The 17,945-nt window shown below is 45.8% G+C and overlaps 1 protein-coding gene across 8 annotated transcripts in view; it reads left to right on the forward strand.

The window, feature by feature from the left end:
- Window positions 1–17,945, forward strand: part of DNAJC13 (DnaJ heat shock protein family (Hsp40) member C13) — a 554,470-nt gene that overhangs the window by 481,479 nt on the left and 55,046 nt on the right. For all 8 annotated transcript variants that reach the window (XR_010177689.1, XM_063922373.1, XM_063922368.1 and 5 more), the window contains 3 exons: window positions 8,889–9,068; window positions 15,385–15,552; window positions 16,761–16,874. Coding sequence is in view for 7 of the 8 variants with exons in the window: in XM_063922373.1 (XP_063778443.1) it covers window positions 8,889–9,068; window positions 15,385–15,552; window positions 16,761–16,874 (462 nt within the window). In the remaining variant the exon portion in view is untranslated. The remainder of the gene's footprint in view (window positions 1–8,888; window positions 9,069–15,384; window positions 15,553–16,760; window positions 16,875–17,945) is intronic.

A 17,945-nucleotide genomic window follows, 5' to 3' on the forward strand; every position in this document is an offset into this window, starting at 1 on the left:
TAAAATGGGTACCCCTATCACTCTCAATGATTCTAGGGATACCATACCTGCACACAAATTCCTGCACAATTTTCTTTGCAGTAAACACAGCGGTATTTGTGGCCGCGGGAAATGCTTCAACCCAATTTGAGAACACATCAATACAGACCAATACATACTTTAAATTTCTACAAGGTGGCAATTGTATGAAATCAATTTGTATTACCTGAAAAGGGCCATCTGTCGGAGGGATATGGGATGGCTCTGTCGGTATTGCCTTTCCGATATTCTTCCTCAAGCAGGTGAGACATGTCATCGCTCTTTTACCCGCATGGGAAGAAAATCCTGGGGCGCACCAATAAGCTCTTACCAACTTACACATTCCTTCTTTGCCTAGATGAGTCAGTCCATGTGCCGCTTCCGCTAGACTTGGAAGGTATGCTCTGGGTGCCACTGGCTTACCCTGTCCATCTGTCCAGAGTCCTGAGGACTCCTGGCCATATCCTTTTGACCTCCAAACTGCCTTTTCTTGTGGTGAACACAAATCTTGCATTTCATATAATTTCTGTGTGTTTACAGTATTAAATACCATCAGTTGTGTGCTGCCTGTCTGTATGGGGCTACTGGCTGCTGATTTAGCAGCTTCGTCTGCTCGGCTGTTACCAAGTGATACCGGGTCTTGGCTATACGTGTGAGCTTTACACTTGATAACAGCCACTCTGTCGGGTTCCTGTATCGCTGTTAGAAGTGTTTTGATGTGGGCTGCATGCGCTACTGGTGTGCCGGCTGCCGTCATGAAATTTCTGAAGCGCCATAGGGCCCCGAAATCATGGACCACTCCGAAGGCGTACCTAGAATCTGTGTAGATATTGGCTGACTTGCCTTTAGCCAATTCGCATGCTCTGGTTAGGGCAACCAGTTCAGCAACTTGTGCTGAGTGTGGTGGGCCTAGGGGTTCCGCTTCTATGGTACCTTGGTCATCTACGACTGCGTATCCAGTACACAAGTCTCCCGAGTCCGTCTGTCTGTGACAACTACCGTCAGTGTAGAAAGTAAAATCTACATCTTCCAGTGGGTTGTCACTGATGTCAGGCCTTGCCGTGAAATTTTGGGCCAAATATTCCATACAATCATGTGTGTCATTTTCCTTACTAAATCCTCCTTCACCATCACTCTCATCCTCCACCCTTTGTGCCTGTCCAGGCACACCTGGGAGATATGTTGCAGGATTTAGTGCGCTGCATCTCCTTATGGTGATGTTTACGGGGGCCATCAACGCCAATTCCCATCTTGTAAACCGTGCTGATGAGACGTGTCTGGTTTGGGCCGAATTCAGTAAAGCTGACACTGCACGTGGTGTATGAATTGTGAGGTTGTGTCCTAGCACTACATCTTCGCTTTTACTTACTCGTAATGCTATTGCTGCAACGCTTCGCTAGCATGTGGGGAGGGATCGCGCTACCGTGTCTAGCTGAGCGCTATAGTAGGCTACCGGCCTGCTGGCATCACCATGCTTCTGGGTTAAGACACCTGCTGCGCACCCAGCACTCTCTGTTCCGTACAGTTCAAAGGGTTTTCCATAATCTGACATGCCTAATGCTGGTGCCTGCGTTAGGCACTGTTTAAGTCTCTCAAATGCCATCTCAGACTCGTCTGTGTGCGAAATCCGATCAGGTTTGTTTGAGGAGACCATCTCCTGTAAAGGCAAGGCCAGTATGGAGAAACCTGGGATACAGTTACGGCAATACCCACACATTCCTAAAAACGTTCTAATCTGTTGCTGGGTTTGTGGCAGGGTCATGTCACGAATTGCTTGAATTCTATCAGCGGTGAGGTGTCTCAGTCCTTGTGTCAGACAGTGTCCCAAATACTTCACCCTAGTCTGGCATAATTGTAACTTATCTTTGGAAACCTTGTGTCCTGTGTCTGAAAGATGAAACAGGAGTTGTTTCGTATCTCTCAGGGACGCTTCTAGTGAATCAGAACACAGCAGTAAATCATCCACGTACTGTATTAATACTGATCCACTCTCAGGTTGGAAAGGCTGTAAACAATCATGCAAGGCCTGAGAGAAAATACTTGGACTGTCAATGAAACCTTGTGGTAATCGAGTCCAGGTGTACTGAACTCCTCTGTATGTAAATGCGAATAAGTATTGACTGTCAGGGTGCAGAGGTACCGAGAAGAAGGCGGAGCAGAGGTCAATCACAGTGAAAAATTTGGCAGTGGGAGGGATTTGCATAAGGATGACAGCTGGATTTGGCACTACGGGGAATAGACTCTCAACTATTTTGTTGATCCCTCTTAGATCCTGCACTAATCTGTAACCCCTCCCCCCACTCTTTTTAACAGGGAAGATGGGACTATTGGCAGTGCTGGACGTTCTTACCAGAATGCCCTGTTGTAGCAAGCGCTCTATTACAGGGAAAACTCCTAACTCCACCTCTGGCTTCAGAGGGTATTGTGGGATTTTTGGAGCTATCCTACCATCTTTTACTTGTACATCTACTGGGGCTACGTTTGCCATTAATCCAGTGTCTTGTCCATACTTGGTCCAAAGTGATTCCGGTATCTGGGAAATCATTTCCTCTACCTTGGACGGACACCTATTTACAACAACAGTGTGGGACATTAATCTTGTTGGGGAGTCTAGCATATCCTGCACTTCCTGAGCGTGGTTTTCGGGTATGTCCAAGAACACACCTTCAGGAGTACAATATATGACACATCCCATTTTGCACAGTAAATCTCTCCCTAGGAGATTAGTCGGAGCCGATGCAGCCAGCAGAAAAGAATGCTTGGTATGCAAAGGCCCTATCGTAATCTCTGCAGGTTTGCTTAAAGGGTAGTGCTGTACTACTCCTGTTACTCCCATGGCTGGAATTGTTTTACCAGTGGTTCTCAAGCCCACGGTCGAATTTATCACTGACTTGGCCGCCCCCGTATCTACAAGGAAATTTAAAGATTTACCAGCTACATCAATTGTGACCTCAGGTTCATTTCCAAGGCTCGCAATTAATTTCACTGGCTGCAGACTACAGGTGTGGCCCCACCCCTATTGTATGTGGTGGCCTCCCTGCATTGCGCTGGCAGCTATTACCTGTGAAGGGGGTAAATGGGAACTATCAGAGACTTGCCAGTCTCTTCTTGGGGGATACCTTTTTGTTTCCCCTGCGTGTGGCTCATAACTCCGTCTCTGCGGTCCTTGATCCCAATTTCGGGTGTCATGTCGTTGTCTAGGGGGTTGATATGATTTTTGTGCATTTTTCGATCTACAGTCTCGTGCAAAATGTCCCTCTTTATGACAGTAATAACAAGTTACCACATTTGACTTACCCACAGGGGTCGGAGACTTATACTGAGGTGGCCTTGTGGTCAGGGCCTGTATACTTACGGCCATTAACTTATCACTCTGCGACTCCCTGTGTCTGGTGATATTCCGATCATGGTCAATAGCGGCCTCTCTCAAAGTAGCCACCGACAAACCTCGCCAACACGGTTGGGTGGTCTGTACCCTCGTCCTCAATACTTCTTTTAAACCATCCATTAACACAGATACTGCTACTTCTCTATGATTCACATTTGTTTTAATGTCTTCTATCCCTGTATACTTAGCCATTTCCTGCAGTGCCCGATGAAAATAATCAGCAGCTGTTTCTCCCTCTTTTTGTTTGATGGAGAAAATTTTGTTCCATTTGGCAACAGCTGGGAAATACTCTCTTAACTGTAAATTTATTCTCTTTACATTATCTTGGTTGTACACATCCGTAAGGGGTACCTCTTCGTCTAATTTACAGTCAGCTATAAATCTCGCTGAGTCGACATTGGAGGGTAAACATGCCCTCAGCAATATCTGCCAGTCTTTGTTATTGGGCTCCACAGTATTTCCTAGCTCTCTAATGTACTTCTGGCTTGCAACTAGATCTTTCCTAGGATCAGGGAATTCAGACACCATTGATCTTAATTCCGTTCGGGAAAAGGGGCAGTGCATGGCGATGTGTCTGACAGGAGTGACTCCTGAAGTGTCAGTTTTCCCATTTGGTACTGCAATTACCCTAACGGGATTAAGTTCAATAACATCATTCTGAGTAGGTTCTACAACATGTGGTGTAATGGTTTCAGCATATTGTACAGTGCCGTACTTACCAGTTGATACGACCTCACCTGTCCCTCCACTAGGGGCCTTTGATACTGCTCTTACTGGTTGGGACGTGCCCACTGTTGTTTCTGCTATGGTGGCTGCTAGAGAGAGTGCCGATATTGTTGTGGGCTTATCCTCTTGGTCACAATCCTGGGAAAAGTTTAAAACAGGGTACAGCTTGCACGGGTTAGTATTAGCATCAACAATCTTAGTTACATTATTCTTAACATTTATAAAGTTACTAAGTGCATGTTTATCATACACCAGTGTGCCATTCTCTGTAACCACCTTTTCTCCCGTTATGTATGGTGGTGGTGGCGCGGTGGCTATCAGTTTCCTGATAGGGTTAGATCCAGCCGCTTGAGCCAATCCTCTTTGTATTTCACCTTCCTGCTGCCATAACTGTAAATAATCATAATGTTTGATCCGTCTCTTTGCAGATTTAATGAGACATATCCTTCTTAGATTTTGTAACACCTCAGGACTAAAACTGCCTACCCGTGGGAACTTTTCCCCGTCATGCACAGTCATTCTTTCCCATTCATCGCACAAAACCTCTGTGTGTGAACCGTATTTCTCACACATGATATACCTTGCCGACCCGATTGGTCGGTTTACTAAGTCAACCTGAACCGAGGTTGATCGCCCCCTACCTGAACAACTGGCCCCCATCTTTGCAGGTGTTGCTTTCACTACCTCTGACCTTCAAATCAGGGTCTTCAGCGAACCCTTACAAAAACCAAGATGTCCGGGGTAGGCCGGCGACGGAAGTTTACCGAGTACCTCCACTCACTCGCCCACGTCGACCAATACGCCCACACACTGCCTTAGCGCTGGCGTACTCAACCTAGGGCCCCTGCGACCTGAACCTCTATTTACTGGAACATGTGGGTGTGATCCAAAGAGCACTTAACCCTTCCCAGTAACTATTGGTTGTTAGAGAATTCCCGAGTGACCAGCGAACCTCCCTTAAAATAAAAAAAATTACACAAATCACGTTAGAATGTACAAATAGCGTTTATGACCACTCTAGCGTACGCAAATGGTACTGGGTCAAGTTACTAACTAATGCACACAATTACATGCGGTACAATCGTTCTGCACATAAGGAACTAATCTTATGTGCGGAACGACCAGTGGAATCGAAAATTGTGGCTGCGAATTCCTTCAGCCAGAGCTTAATGGCCTATATGGGTACCGCACCAACCCTTCCTGGTGTTGTGCTTCTTTACTCTTTATCTATAGCGGACTTCCTAGTCTGCTGTACCTGGACCTCCTGGTCCGTGACCTCCTGGTCTGTGCTACAGTAGACCTCCTGGTCTGCTATACTCTAATGCTCTTCTTTTAATATGTTTAACAAGGGATGCCTCCCAAGCCACCGTGCCGTCACTTACACGTATGTACCTCACGAGATACTTTCATTCAGTATCGCAGGCTAATCCAGAGGAGTTGCAACTAGAGAAGGATCTATTAGCTTAAAATTTTGGACACTGAGATTGATTTGCGCTATTATCGCGTTGCCTCCGTATCGCCTACTAAAACAGTACTATCGTGTGATTTGTATTATGTGGGCGTACCCAGACGCTCCGTTGCGTAATATACGCTCCGTGCGTCGGCCCTTGCGTCGCGTACGCTAGTCCCGCCCTTTGTTAGAGACACGTGTACGCAGGCCAGGTATATCCACAGAAATACAACTAACACGTTTATATCAATGTAGATGATCTTTAACTGTAATCATCTACCGAGCACCACACAGATCTTTCCTTGTATCTTTAGGTAAAGCCGTGTGCGTGTTTTACAATTTACTCCTTAACATATTAATATTACTTTTAACTATCAATAGCAACAAATCTTTCTCAGCACGTTATCAATTATTATAAATGGCAAGCAGGAAGGTGAGATGTGAAAATACACAAATAAAAAGAAATGCAGGTGTGTGCGTGTGTTGCGTACGCAAAACAGAGATAAACAGTTTTAAAAGACAATAGCGTTTTGTTCTTACCTTCCGGTTCCGGATTCCACCAGCACTCCTACAGTGTAGCGATGCAGACGCTTATCTAGTCAGCACTACTGTATCCCTCACCACCAATACGGATACGAAGGGATACTGCCTTCCCGCCCTTGCTGACAGATAAAGTCTGTGTTCGCTAGTGCGGATATGTGGAGGACGGACGAGCCGCCAATTGATAAAGCTAAATATTTATCTTATAACATTCACTATATGTGGGTAAGAGACTCAGTACGCAATTGGCGTATGGGGTACCGTAAGGGTACGCACTTAGTGTAGCAGACGCTTAGCCGTGGTCGAGACGCACATGCGGCACGCTCGCTCACAGCTTAATGCTTGGTGTCGAGCACGCTATAGGCGGCCGACTACCGTAATGCTACGCTACCAGCGTAGCGGACGCTCGTGACCGCGAGGGGAACACGAGCGGCGCAGACGCTCACGGGATGACACTCAGTAAACCTTGTATGCAACACACTGAAAGATTGGGTTTGTACTGTATATCTTACTACTGAAATACTGTAGCGATATAACGCTGCTTAACCTTGTTAATACAAAAGCCGCTTGAGCGATTGAGACGCTCCGAATACCCTCAGTAATGTAATAAACACACAATACCTTGCTAAGGTTCCAACGCCTTTACTAACAATATCTAGCTATGTAAAAAGGGGAAAACAGTTAACAGTTCATACACTACAGGCTAACATCAATATCTAAACATATTAACTACACATATACAATATACAACAGTTTAACAGTAACAGAGAGAGAATATGGCAAATACAAACAGAATAAGTTGGTTACAGAGAATAACTTACACACTGGGAACGATCGCTGCGCAGTCCTGGTACCAGCTCTCTAGTTAGTCAATGATGAAAACCGTTGTGGAGAGAAGACTGAGCTGGCCAGGCTGGCTGTTCTTATATACACTGCGTACAGTACACTACAAAGGGACCTATAATCTCATTGTTCATTGGACACAGGAATGTCTCCCCGCATTATAACAAAAGGTCATAGGTTAGTTTGAACAGGTGGGCTGTGACTATATCGAACTGCTCAGGTGGGAGGGAATCTCAGGATTCCCGCCGCATGGATAATGAACCGCAAATATAGTAAATGTCCAGAAACTACTAATAGACATAACTATACGCAGGAGCGATTAATCTTTACCTAACCAGCACCGGATTGTTTCTAATAAAATGTTCTTTAGTTAGGTACCAAACACCACTGCTCAAACCCTGTCTGACCCTTCGTATCATGCAAAGAGGAATTCCTCTGTCCAGGGACCAGTTACAATAAACAAACTTACAGTTATTATTAAGGGGAACATTACCTATAAAACATACTATTTGAATTTATTATGTAACGATTGAGTCGCCCGCTAGACGCACACAAACTCTACCGTAAATGCACATACCACGCGCCAATTCGCACGGCCGTAGAAGCTCCATTACGCAACTGCGAATATGCGCACGCACGGGAGAGAATGTGCACGTGCAGCGGGCAAGCGCATGGGGTGAATATATGGCAACGTGTAGCATGATATTTTTCAGACTTTGACAGTAGTCTTCTGTAACAAGGTGTAAGACATTTTGATCGATAACTCAAACACTGTTCATCCAGACAAATCCTAAGGATACTACATGGCTAGCATATTGGTTCTTGTGAAATAATTGTTACCTTATCTATCATTCTAAAGTAATTAGTAGCCTACAGCAGTGGTTCCCAAACTGTGGGACAGATGTATTAACCTGGAGAAGGCATAAGGAAGTGATAAACCAGTGATATGTGCAAGGTGATAAAGGCACCAGCCAATCAGCTCCAATATGTAAATTAACAGTTAGGTTCTGATTGGCTGCTGCCTTTATCACCTTGCACATATCACTGGTTTATCACTTCCTTATGCCTTCTCCAAGTTAATACATCTGCCCCTGTGTGCCTAGGCACATTGGGGTGCCTCAGGAAACTGCAGGGGTGCCTTGGATTGGTGGTCCAGGACCAGTTCAAATTATTTATGTTCAGTGTAACAAGCAAAACCAGTGCTGGTGGCTGTCAAACGTAAAAATATGTGTACAACCAGAAGCAAATCTTGTCCCCCACCACACAATTGAACCTAGGCATGACATATAAATACAATTTACTTCATGTAATATTTCTTTCTAAATTTCTCAATAATAAACTTGTGGCCTAGGGGTGCCGTGAAAAAAATTCTGATACTTTAACAAGCCATGATTCAAAAAAGTTTGGGAACCACTGGCCTACAGGTTTTATTGTCAATGAACACTTTGTGTTTGTTGTTATAGCTGTATTTTTATTGCAATTCTATTCGTATTCCATCTGTAAATCGCATTTATGTTTAGTACAAAACAAAGTGCATAATTCAGGTTTGTTAGCAAACCAAAAAAGTTAGCATTTGGCCAAGACCTGCAGGGGAGGCAGATATAATATGTGCAGAGCGAGTTAGTGGGATGTGTTCAAACTGAAAACTAAATTGCAATGTAAAAATACAGGTAAAGCAGCCTGTATTTACCCTGCACAGAAACAATATAACCCACCCAAATCTAAATATCTCTGCACATGTTACATATGCCCCACCTGCAGTGCAACGTGGTTTTGCCTGATTGTTACCTTTTTTGCTTTGCTAACAAACCTGAATAACGACCAAAGTGCACAATTCAGTGTTATCTCTTACGTACATTACATTTTAAATATCTCTAATCGTATCATCTAATCACCAGAAAATTTGTTTCATCTCGTTCACAGAAGGTCCAAAGACTGGCTGCACTAGCGGTGGAATGCGTCAGCTCCTTTGCAGTGGATTTCTTTCTGCAAACACATTTATTTCATGCAGGGATTTTGTGGCACTTACTCATTTATCCTTTTAACTATGACTTTACGCTGGAAGAAAGTGGTATTCAGAAAAATGAGGACACAAATCAACAGGTATGTGCAACATGCTCTATTGCCTGTATGAAGTTATACACTATTTTAAGGGAAGATGGCAGTCTATCATTTGGACATAATCTTATCAATGACCATTTTATTTTGATTTGCAAACAGCAGTAAGTTACTTTTTAAAGGAATGTTGTAGTAAAGGTACATTACATCCTAATTGTAACATTTTACTAACCTGTTCCTTATCCTCCCCGTATCCCTGAGAGCTGCATCATAAACCCCTTCTTCCTGAGGCGTAGTGGTTCTTATTGCAGTGGCCAAAATTCCATGCTGAATGATGCTGCAGAAAGGGAACTGTGACCTGTAATGACCAGTTAGAAGGCTTGGAAGCATGCTGCAATTACTACCTAATTGTAGAGGATAGTTCTAGTCACCAAATTAAAATGAATGTGGTTGTTGGGTGAGTGAGAAGAAGAATCACCCTTATTGCGTCCTCTGATTGGTTCTCCTGCTCACTCACTAATAAAAATATTATAATGCTTTATAATATTTCAGAAGATATACATTTATTAATGACCTATTATACTGTGTGTAAATAATTTTCAATGAAATTTTATTTCTCTGACGTCCTAGTGGATGCTGGGGACTCCGTAAGGACCATGGGGAATAGCGGCTCCGCAGGAGACTAAGCACAGCTAAGAAAGATTTAGGACTACCTGGTGTGCACTGGCTCCTCCCACTATGACCCTCCTCCAGACTTCAGTTAGAATCCTGTGCCCGGCTGAGCTGGATGCACACTAGGGGCTCTCCTGAGCTCCTAGAGAGAAAGTATATTTTAGTTTTTTTATTTTACAGTGAGATCTGCTGGCAACAGACTCACTGCAGCGAGGGACTAAGGGGAGAAGAAGCGAACCTACCTAACTGGTGGTAGCTTGGGCTTCTTAGGCTACTGGACACCATTAGCTCCAGAGGGATCGACCGCATGGAACCGGCCATTGGTGTTCGGTCCCGGAGCCGCGCCGCCGGCCCCCTTACAGAGCCAGAAGCAAGAAGAATCCGGAAAATCGGCGGCAGAAGACATCAGTCTTCACCAAGGTAGCGCACAGCACTGCAGCTGTGCGCCATTGCTCCTCATACACACTTCACACTCCGGTCACTGAGGGTGCAGGGCGCTGGGGGGGGGCGCCCTGAGAAGCAATAAATACACCTTGGCTGGCAAATATATCACAATATATAGCCCCAGAGGCTATATATGTGATAAATACCCCTGCCAGAATCCATAAAAAAGCGGGAGAAAAGTCAGCCGAAAAAGGGGCGGAGCTATCTCCCTCAGCACACTGGCGCCATTTCTCCCTCACAGCTCCGCTGGAAGGAAGCTCCCTGGCTCTCCCCTGCAGTCTACACTACAGAAAAGGGTAAAAAAGAGAGGGGGGGCACTAAATTTAGGCGCAATATACATATAGCAGCTATAAGGGGATATAATTTAGTTAATCCCTGATTTATATAGCCCTCTGGTGTGTGCTGGCATACTCTCTCTCTGTCTCCCCAAAGGGCTTTGTGGGGTCCTGTCTTCTGTCAGAGCATTCCCTGTGTGTGTGCGGTGTGTCGGTACGGCTGTGTCGACATGTTTGATGAGGAGACTTATGTGGAGGAGGAGCAGGTGCCTATAAATGTGTTGTCACCCCCTGCGGGGCAGACACCGGAGTGGATGGACTTGTGGAAGGAATTACGCGAAAGTGTCGACTCCTCACATAAAAAATTTGACGACATGCCAAATGCGGGGCAGCCGGCTTCTCAGCCCGTGCCTGCCCAGACGTCTCAAAAGTCATCAGGGGCTCTAAAACGCCCGCTACCTCAGATGGCAGACACAGATGTCGACACGGATACTGATACCAGTGTCGACGACGAAGAGACTAATGTAATGTCCAATAGGGCCACTCGTTATATGATTGAGGCAATGAAAAATGTTTTACACATTTCTAAAGGTGACCCCAGGTACCACAAAAAAGGGTATTATGTTTGGGGGAAAAAAACTACCAGTAGTTTTTCCCCCTTCTGAAGAATTGAATGAAGTGTGTGAACTAGCGTGGGCTTCCCCCGATTAAAAAATTGGTAATTTCAAAAAAATTACTAATGGCGTACCCTTTCCCGCCAGAGGATAGGTCACGTTGGGAAACACCCCCTAGGGTGGATAAAGCACTTACGCGCTTATCAAAAAAGGTGGCACTGCCGTCCCAGGATACGGCCGCCCTAAAGGAACCTGCTGATAGGAAGCAGGAGGCTATCCTGAAGTCTGTATATACACACACAGGTATTATACTGAGACCAGCTATTGCCTCAGCATGGATGTGCAGTGCTGCAGCTGCATGGTCAGACTCCCTGTCAGAAAACATTGACACCCTAGACAGGGACACTATATTGCTAAACGTAGAGCATATTAAAGACGCTGTCTTTTACATAAGAGATGCACAGAGGGATATTTGCCGGCTGGCATCAAAAATAAGTGCACTGTCCATTTGTGCCAGGAGAGGGTTATGGACCCGGCAGTGGACAGGTGATGCAGATTCTAAAAGGCACATGGAAGTTTTGCCTTATAAGGGTGAGGAGTTGTTCGGGGATGGTCTTTCAGACTTAGTGTCCACAGCAACAGCTGGGAAGTCAGCATTTTTGCCACATGTCCCCTCACAACCAAAGAGAGCACCGTATTATCAGGTGCAGTCATTTCGCCCCCAAAAGAGCAGACGGGGTAGAGGCGCGTCCTTTCTGCCCAGAGGCAGAGGTAGGGGAAAAAAGCTGCATCATACAGCCACTTCCCAGGAACAAAAGTCCTCCCCCGCTTCTTCTGCTAAGTCTGCCGCATGACGCTGGGGCTCAGCAGGCGGAGCCAGGTACGGTGGGGGGCCGTCTCAAAAACTTCAGCAATCAGTGGGCTCGCTCACAGGTAGATCCCTGGATCCTTCAAGTGGTATCTCAGGGGTACAGGCTGGAATTCGAGACATTCCCCCCCCCCCCCCCCCCCCCGCCGTTTCCTCAAATCTGCCTTACCAACGACTCCTTCAGAAAGGGAGGCTGTGTTAGAGGCAATTCACAAGCTGTATTCCCAGCAGGTGATAGTCAAGGTGCCCCTACTTCAACAAGGACGGGGTTACTATTCCACAAAGTTTGTGGTACCGAAACCGGACGGTTCGGTGAGACCCATTTTAAATTTGAAATCCTTGAACACATATTTAAGAAAATTCAAGTTCAAGATGGAATCGCTCAGGGCGGTTATTGCAAGCCTGGAAGAGGGAGATTACATGGTATCTCTGGACATCAAGGATGCTTACCTGCATGTCCCCATTTACCATCCTCACCAGGAGTACCTCAGATTTGTGGTACAGGATTGTCATTACCAATTCCAGACGTTGCCGTTCGGCCTGTCCACGGCACCGAGGGTATTTACCAAGGTAATGGCCGAAATGATGATACTCCTTCGGAAAAAGGGAGTTTTAATTATCCCATACTTGGACGATCTCCTGATAAGGGCGAGGTCCAGAGAGCAGTTGTTGGTCGGCATAGCATTATCTCAGGAGATGCTACACCAGCACGGTTGGATTCTGAATATTCCAAAGTCTCAGCTGGTTCCGGCGACACGTCTACTGTTCCTGGGGATGATTCTGGACACAGTCCAGAAAAAAGTGTTTCTCCCAGAGGAGAAAGCCAAGGAGCTGTCGTCTCTAGTGAGAGGCCTCCTGAAACCAAAACAGGTGTCGGTGCATCATTGCACGCGAGTCCTGGGAAAGATGGTAGCTTCCTACGAAGCGATTCCATTCGGCAGGTTCCATGCCAGAACCTTTCAGTGGGACCTGTTGGACCAATGGTCCGGATCGCATCTTCAAATGCATCGGTTGATAACCCTGTCTCCAAGGACCAGGGTGTCTCTGCTGTGGTGGCTGCAGAGTGCTCATCTCAGAGAGGGCCGCAGATTCGGCATACAGGACTGGGTCCTGGTGACCACGGATGCCAGCCTTCGGGGCTGGGGTGCAGTCACACGGGGAAGAAACTTCCAAGGACTTTGGTCAAGTCAGGAGACTTCCCTACACATATGTTCTGGAACTGAGGGCCATTTACAATGCCCTAAGTCAAGCAAAGCCCCTGCTTCAAAACCAGCCGGTTCTGATCCAGTCAGACAACATCACGGCTGTCGCCCATGTAAATCGACAGGGCGGCACAAGAAGCAGGACGGCGATGGCAGAAGCCACAAGGATTCTCCGATAGGCGGAAAATCACGTGTTAGCACTGTCAGCAGTGTTCATTCCGGGAGTGGACAACTGGGAAGCAGACTTCCTCAGCAGGCACGACCTCCACCCGGGAGAGTGGGGACTTCATCCAGAAGTCTTCCAACTGATTGTAAACCGTTGGGAAAAGCCACAGGTGGACATGATGGCGTCCCGCTTAAACAAAAAGCTAGAAAAATATTGCGCCAGGTCAAGAGACCCTCAGGCGATAGCTGTGGACGCTCTAGTGACACCGTGGGTGTACCGGTCGGTTTATGTGTTCCCTCCTCTTCCTCTCATACCCAAGGTACTGAGGATAATAAAGAAAAGAGGAGTAAGAACTATTCTCATTGTTCCAGATTGGCCAAGAAGGTCTTGGTACCCGGAACTTCAAGAATTAATCTCAGAGGACCCATGGCCTCTGCCGCTCAGACAGGACCTGCTGCTGCAGGGGCCCTGTCTGTTCCAAGACTTACCGCGGCTGCGTTTGACGGCATGGCGGTTGAACACCAGATCCTAAAAGAAAAGGGTATTCCGGAGGAAGTCATTCCTACGCTTATTAAAGCTAGAAAAGATGTAACCGGACAACATTATCACCGCATATGGCGTAAATATGTTGCGTGGTGTGAGGCCAGGAAGGCCCCAACGGAGGAATTCCAGCTTGGTCGATTTCTGCACTTCCTACAGTCAGGGGTGACTATGGGCCTAAAACTGGGTTCCATTAAGGTCCAGATTTCGGCTCTGTCGATTTTCTTCCAAAAAGAACTGGCTTCACTGCCTGAAGTTCAGACATTTGTCAAGGGAGTGCTGCATATTCAGCCTCCTTTTGTGCCTCCAGTGGCACCGTGGGACCTCAACGTGGTGTTGGGTTTCCTAAAGTCACATTGGTTTGAGCCACTCAAAACCGTGGATTTAAAATATCTCACGTGGAAAGTGGTCATGCTTTTGGCCTTGGCTTCGGCAAGGCGTGTGTCAGAATTGGCGGCTTTGTCATGTAAAAGCCCCTATTTGATTTTCCATATGGATAGGGCAGAATTGAGGACTCGTCACCAGTTTCTTCCTAAGGTGGTATCAGCTTTTCACTTGAACCAACCTATCGTGGTGCCTGCGGCTACTAGGGACTTGGAGGACTCCAAGTTACTGGACGTAGTCAGGGCCTTGAAAATTTATGTTTCCAGGACGGCTGGAGTCAGGAAGACTGACTCGCTATTTATCCTGTATGCACCAAACAAGATGGGTGCTCCTGCTTCAAAGCAGACTATTGCTTGCTGAATTTGTAGCACAATTCAGCTTGCGCATTCTGTGGCTGGCCTGCCGCAGCCTAAATCTGTAAAAGCCCATTCCACGAGGAAAGTGGGTTCTTCTTGGGCGGCTGCCCGATGGGTCTCGGCTTTACAACTTTGCCGAGCTGCTACTTGGTCAGGGGCAAACACGTTTGCAAAATTCTACAAATTTGATACCCTGGCTGAGGAGGACCTTGAGTTCTCTCATTCGGTGCTGCAGAGTCATCCGCACTCTCCCGCCCGTTTGGGAGCTTTGGTATAATCCCCATGGTCCTTACGGAGTCCCCAGCATCCACTAGGACGTCAGAGAAAATAAGATTTTACTCACCGGTAAATCTATTTCTCGTAGTCCGTAGTGGATGCTGGGCGCCCGTCCCAAGTGCGGACTGTCTGCAATACTTGTATATAGTTATTGTTAACTACAAGGGTTATTGTTGAGCCATCTTTTGAGAGGCTCTGTTGTGTTCATACTGTTAACTGGGTATATTATCACAAGTTATACGGTGTGATTGGTGTGGCTGGTATGAGTCTTACCCGGGATTCAAAATCCTTCCTTATTGTGTCAGCTCTTCCGGGCACAGTATCCTAACTGAGGCTTGGAGGAGGGTCATAGTGGGAGGAGCCAGTGCACACCAGGTAGTCCTAAATCTTTCTTAGCTGTGCCCAGTCTCCTGCGGAGCCGCTATTCCCCATGGTCCTTACGGAGTCCCCAGCATCCACTACGGACTACGAGAAATAGATTTACCGGTGAGTAAAATCTTATTTTTCCTTACCTGTATTTTATTCCCATATATCAATTTTCAAAATGTTTCTCTCTATCAACAGGAAGTTGCCAATAGCCTTGCCAAACTCAGTCTTCTTGCACTCAGCCGCCTAGGCGGGTATTTAATGGGAGAGCTGGAAACGCCTGAAAATCCAGTAATACGAAAGAGCTTAGCTGGGATGCTCACTCCTTACATTGCTAGGAAACTGTCAGTCTCCTCGCCTACAGAGGTATTGTACTGTGTGTCTGATGAATGCCCGCAAGTCACTTCGTTTATTTCCAACATATGTCTTATCTAGGAAAAGTTCTGGGAGGGCTTGGATTGGCCACCATCATTTTAAACATTATAAGAAGCGCTACCATGCTGAGACTTGTAGTGCCATGCAGAAAAAAAGAAAAATGCAGGTGCATACTACAAATACTAAGCAATAGCAAAATGATGTTGCTAAACTCTTACAATTAACATGGAGTATAAGTAAAGCACGTTTGGTCAAAAATGCATGCCCATCCACCATGTTTAACTTCATCAGATGGGTTCCTAACAACCCTAATACTACTTTATATAACTGTAGCTATAATAATACCCATTCTGATATGTAGACAGTAATGTTTGTACCTGTGCTGATTAAAAAACCCCAAGTGATGTCTTATCTATGAAGCTATGATAAATCCACTGTTTTATCATGTTTCCAGATCAGGTGTTAGGACCTGGTAGCAGTACACTGTACTTTACCCAAGTTATTAGGACTTATGTATTATTTTTACTTGTTTTCTATCTTAAAGTATTATGTTAAGCCCTGAAATGTACATTATTGGCACATACGGTACATTTATTTATTTATTTTATTTATTAACCGTTTCTTATATAGCGCAGCAAATTCCGTTGCGCTTTACAATTTGAATACATTACTGAGAACTCAAAACATACATAAATTAAGACAACTACACGACATGTCCTGATCAAGTTACTGTACAGGTTGAGTATCCCATATCCAAATATTCCGAAATACGGAATATTCCGAAATACGGACTTTTTTGAGTGAGACTGAGATAGTGAAACCTTTGTTTTTTGATGGCTCAGTGTACACAAACTTTGTTTAATACTCAAAGTTATTAAAAATATTGTATTAAATGAACTTCAGACTGTGTGTATAAGGTGTATATGACACATGAATGAATTCTGTGAATGTACACACACTTTGTTTAATGCACAAAGTTATAAAAAATATTGGCTAAAATGACCTTCAGGCTGTGTGTATAAGGTGTATATGAAACATAAATGCATTCTGTGCTTAGATTTAGGTCCCATCACCATAATATCTCGTTATGGTATGCAATTATTCCAAAATACAGAAAAATCCGATATCCAAAATTCCTCTGGTCCCAAGCATTTTGGATAAGGGATACTCAACCTGTATTTACTTCTGTTTCTCTCCAGATCCTGAAGATGCTGAACAGTAATACTGAAAGCCCCTATCTGATTTGGAACAATGGAACAAGAGCAGAGCTTTTGGAATTTCTTGAATGTGAACAAGAAAGCATGACTAAACGCGTAAGGAATACAGCAGCAGTACAAATCCAAATTGTTTTCTTGTACTTTTAAACAGTAAGACAAGCATGCAGAATAGCCTAGTCCATAGTAGAGGTGTAAATGAGGAACTTGTTACTTCCTAGCCGGAATTTTCATAAACACCTGCAAGTTTAATAACATCATTTCTCTAGCATCCATAAGGGATACTGGGGTCACTTAGTACGATGGGGGTATAGATGGGGTCCAACGGAGCCGGTGCACTTTAAGTTTCTTCAACTGGGTGTGCTGGCTCCTCCCATCTATGCCCTCCCCCCACCCCCACAGCCAGTTTGGAAAAAAGTGCCCTTAGGAGAGGATGCACACTCTGGAGCTCCAGAGGAATTTTCTTCAGTTTATTTTAAATGTTTGTTTTTTTCTCGATATGCTGTTTGGACAAAAGCATACCTGCACCAAGGGAGTTGGGGGGCGGTCACCGGCCTCTGTAAGGTGTCAGAGCCGCTTCCCCGCTGCTGAACCACCGTCCTGAGAGGTTGTTGTACCACGGGCACGGCGCCTTAGCGCACACATCCGCAGCACACCGCACACCCCTAACAGAAGCCTGATGGTAGAAGAGTGGTGAGTAGAAGCCAGGGACCGCGCTAGGGGGTTCCGCCGGTTCCTGGGTGCGGCAGGATCGCAGGGGCGGAATACGGACCCTCCATGGAGGGATCCCATAGCCCCCCTGCGTACACTGGCATTCGTTTTGGTGAGAGCAGGTACTCATACTACGTTTGGCACCATAAGGAGTCTTTAGCCAGTATAAATAAACACATAGCTCCAGCGCCATAAAAGGGGGCAGTGCTAACTCAGAGCGGTACCAGCGGCTTCCTGTCGCCTTCCTCAGCTTCCAGCAGCAAGTCACAGAGCTCCTCCAGGGACACTCCATTACACTGGGAATCTGGTACAGGGGTGTTAGAAAGGGGAGAGCCGTAAGATTAGATTATAATCGCTGTTCTGTGACAGCAGTAAGCTCCGGTATTTACACAGAGCTTCAGTGTATTTATAGAGCCTGCAGTCTTACTGAGTCTGCTAGGCATGGAGTGGTGGTCCTCA

The sequence above is a fragment of the Pseudophryne corroboree genome, chromosome 5, assembly GCF_028390025.1.
Source record: "Pseudophryne corroboree isolate aPseCor3 chromosome 5, aPseCor3.hap2, whole genome shotgun sequence".
NCBI classification, from domain to species: Eukaryota; Metazoa; Chordata; class Amphibia; order Anura; family Myobatrachidae; genus Pseudophryne; species Pseudophryne corroboree.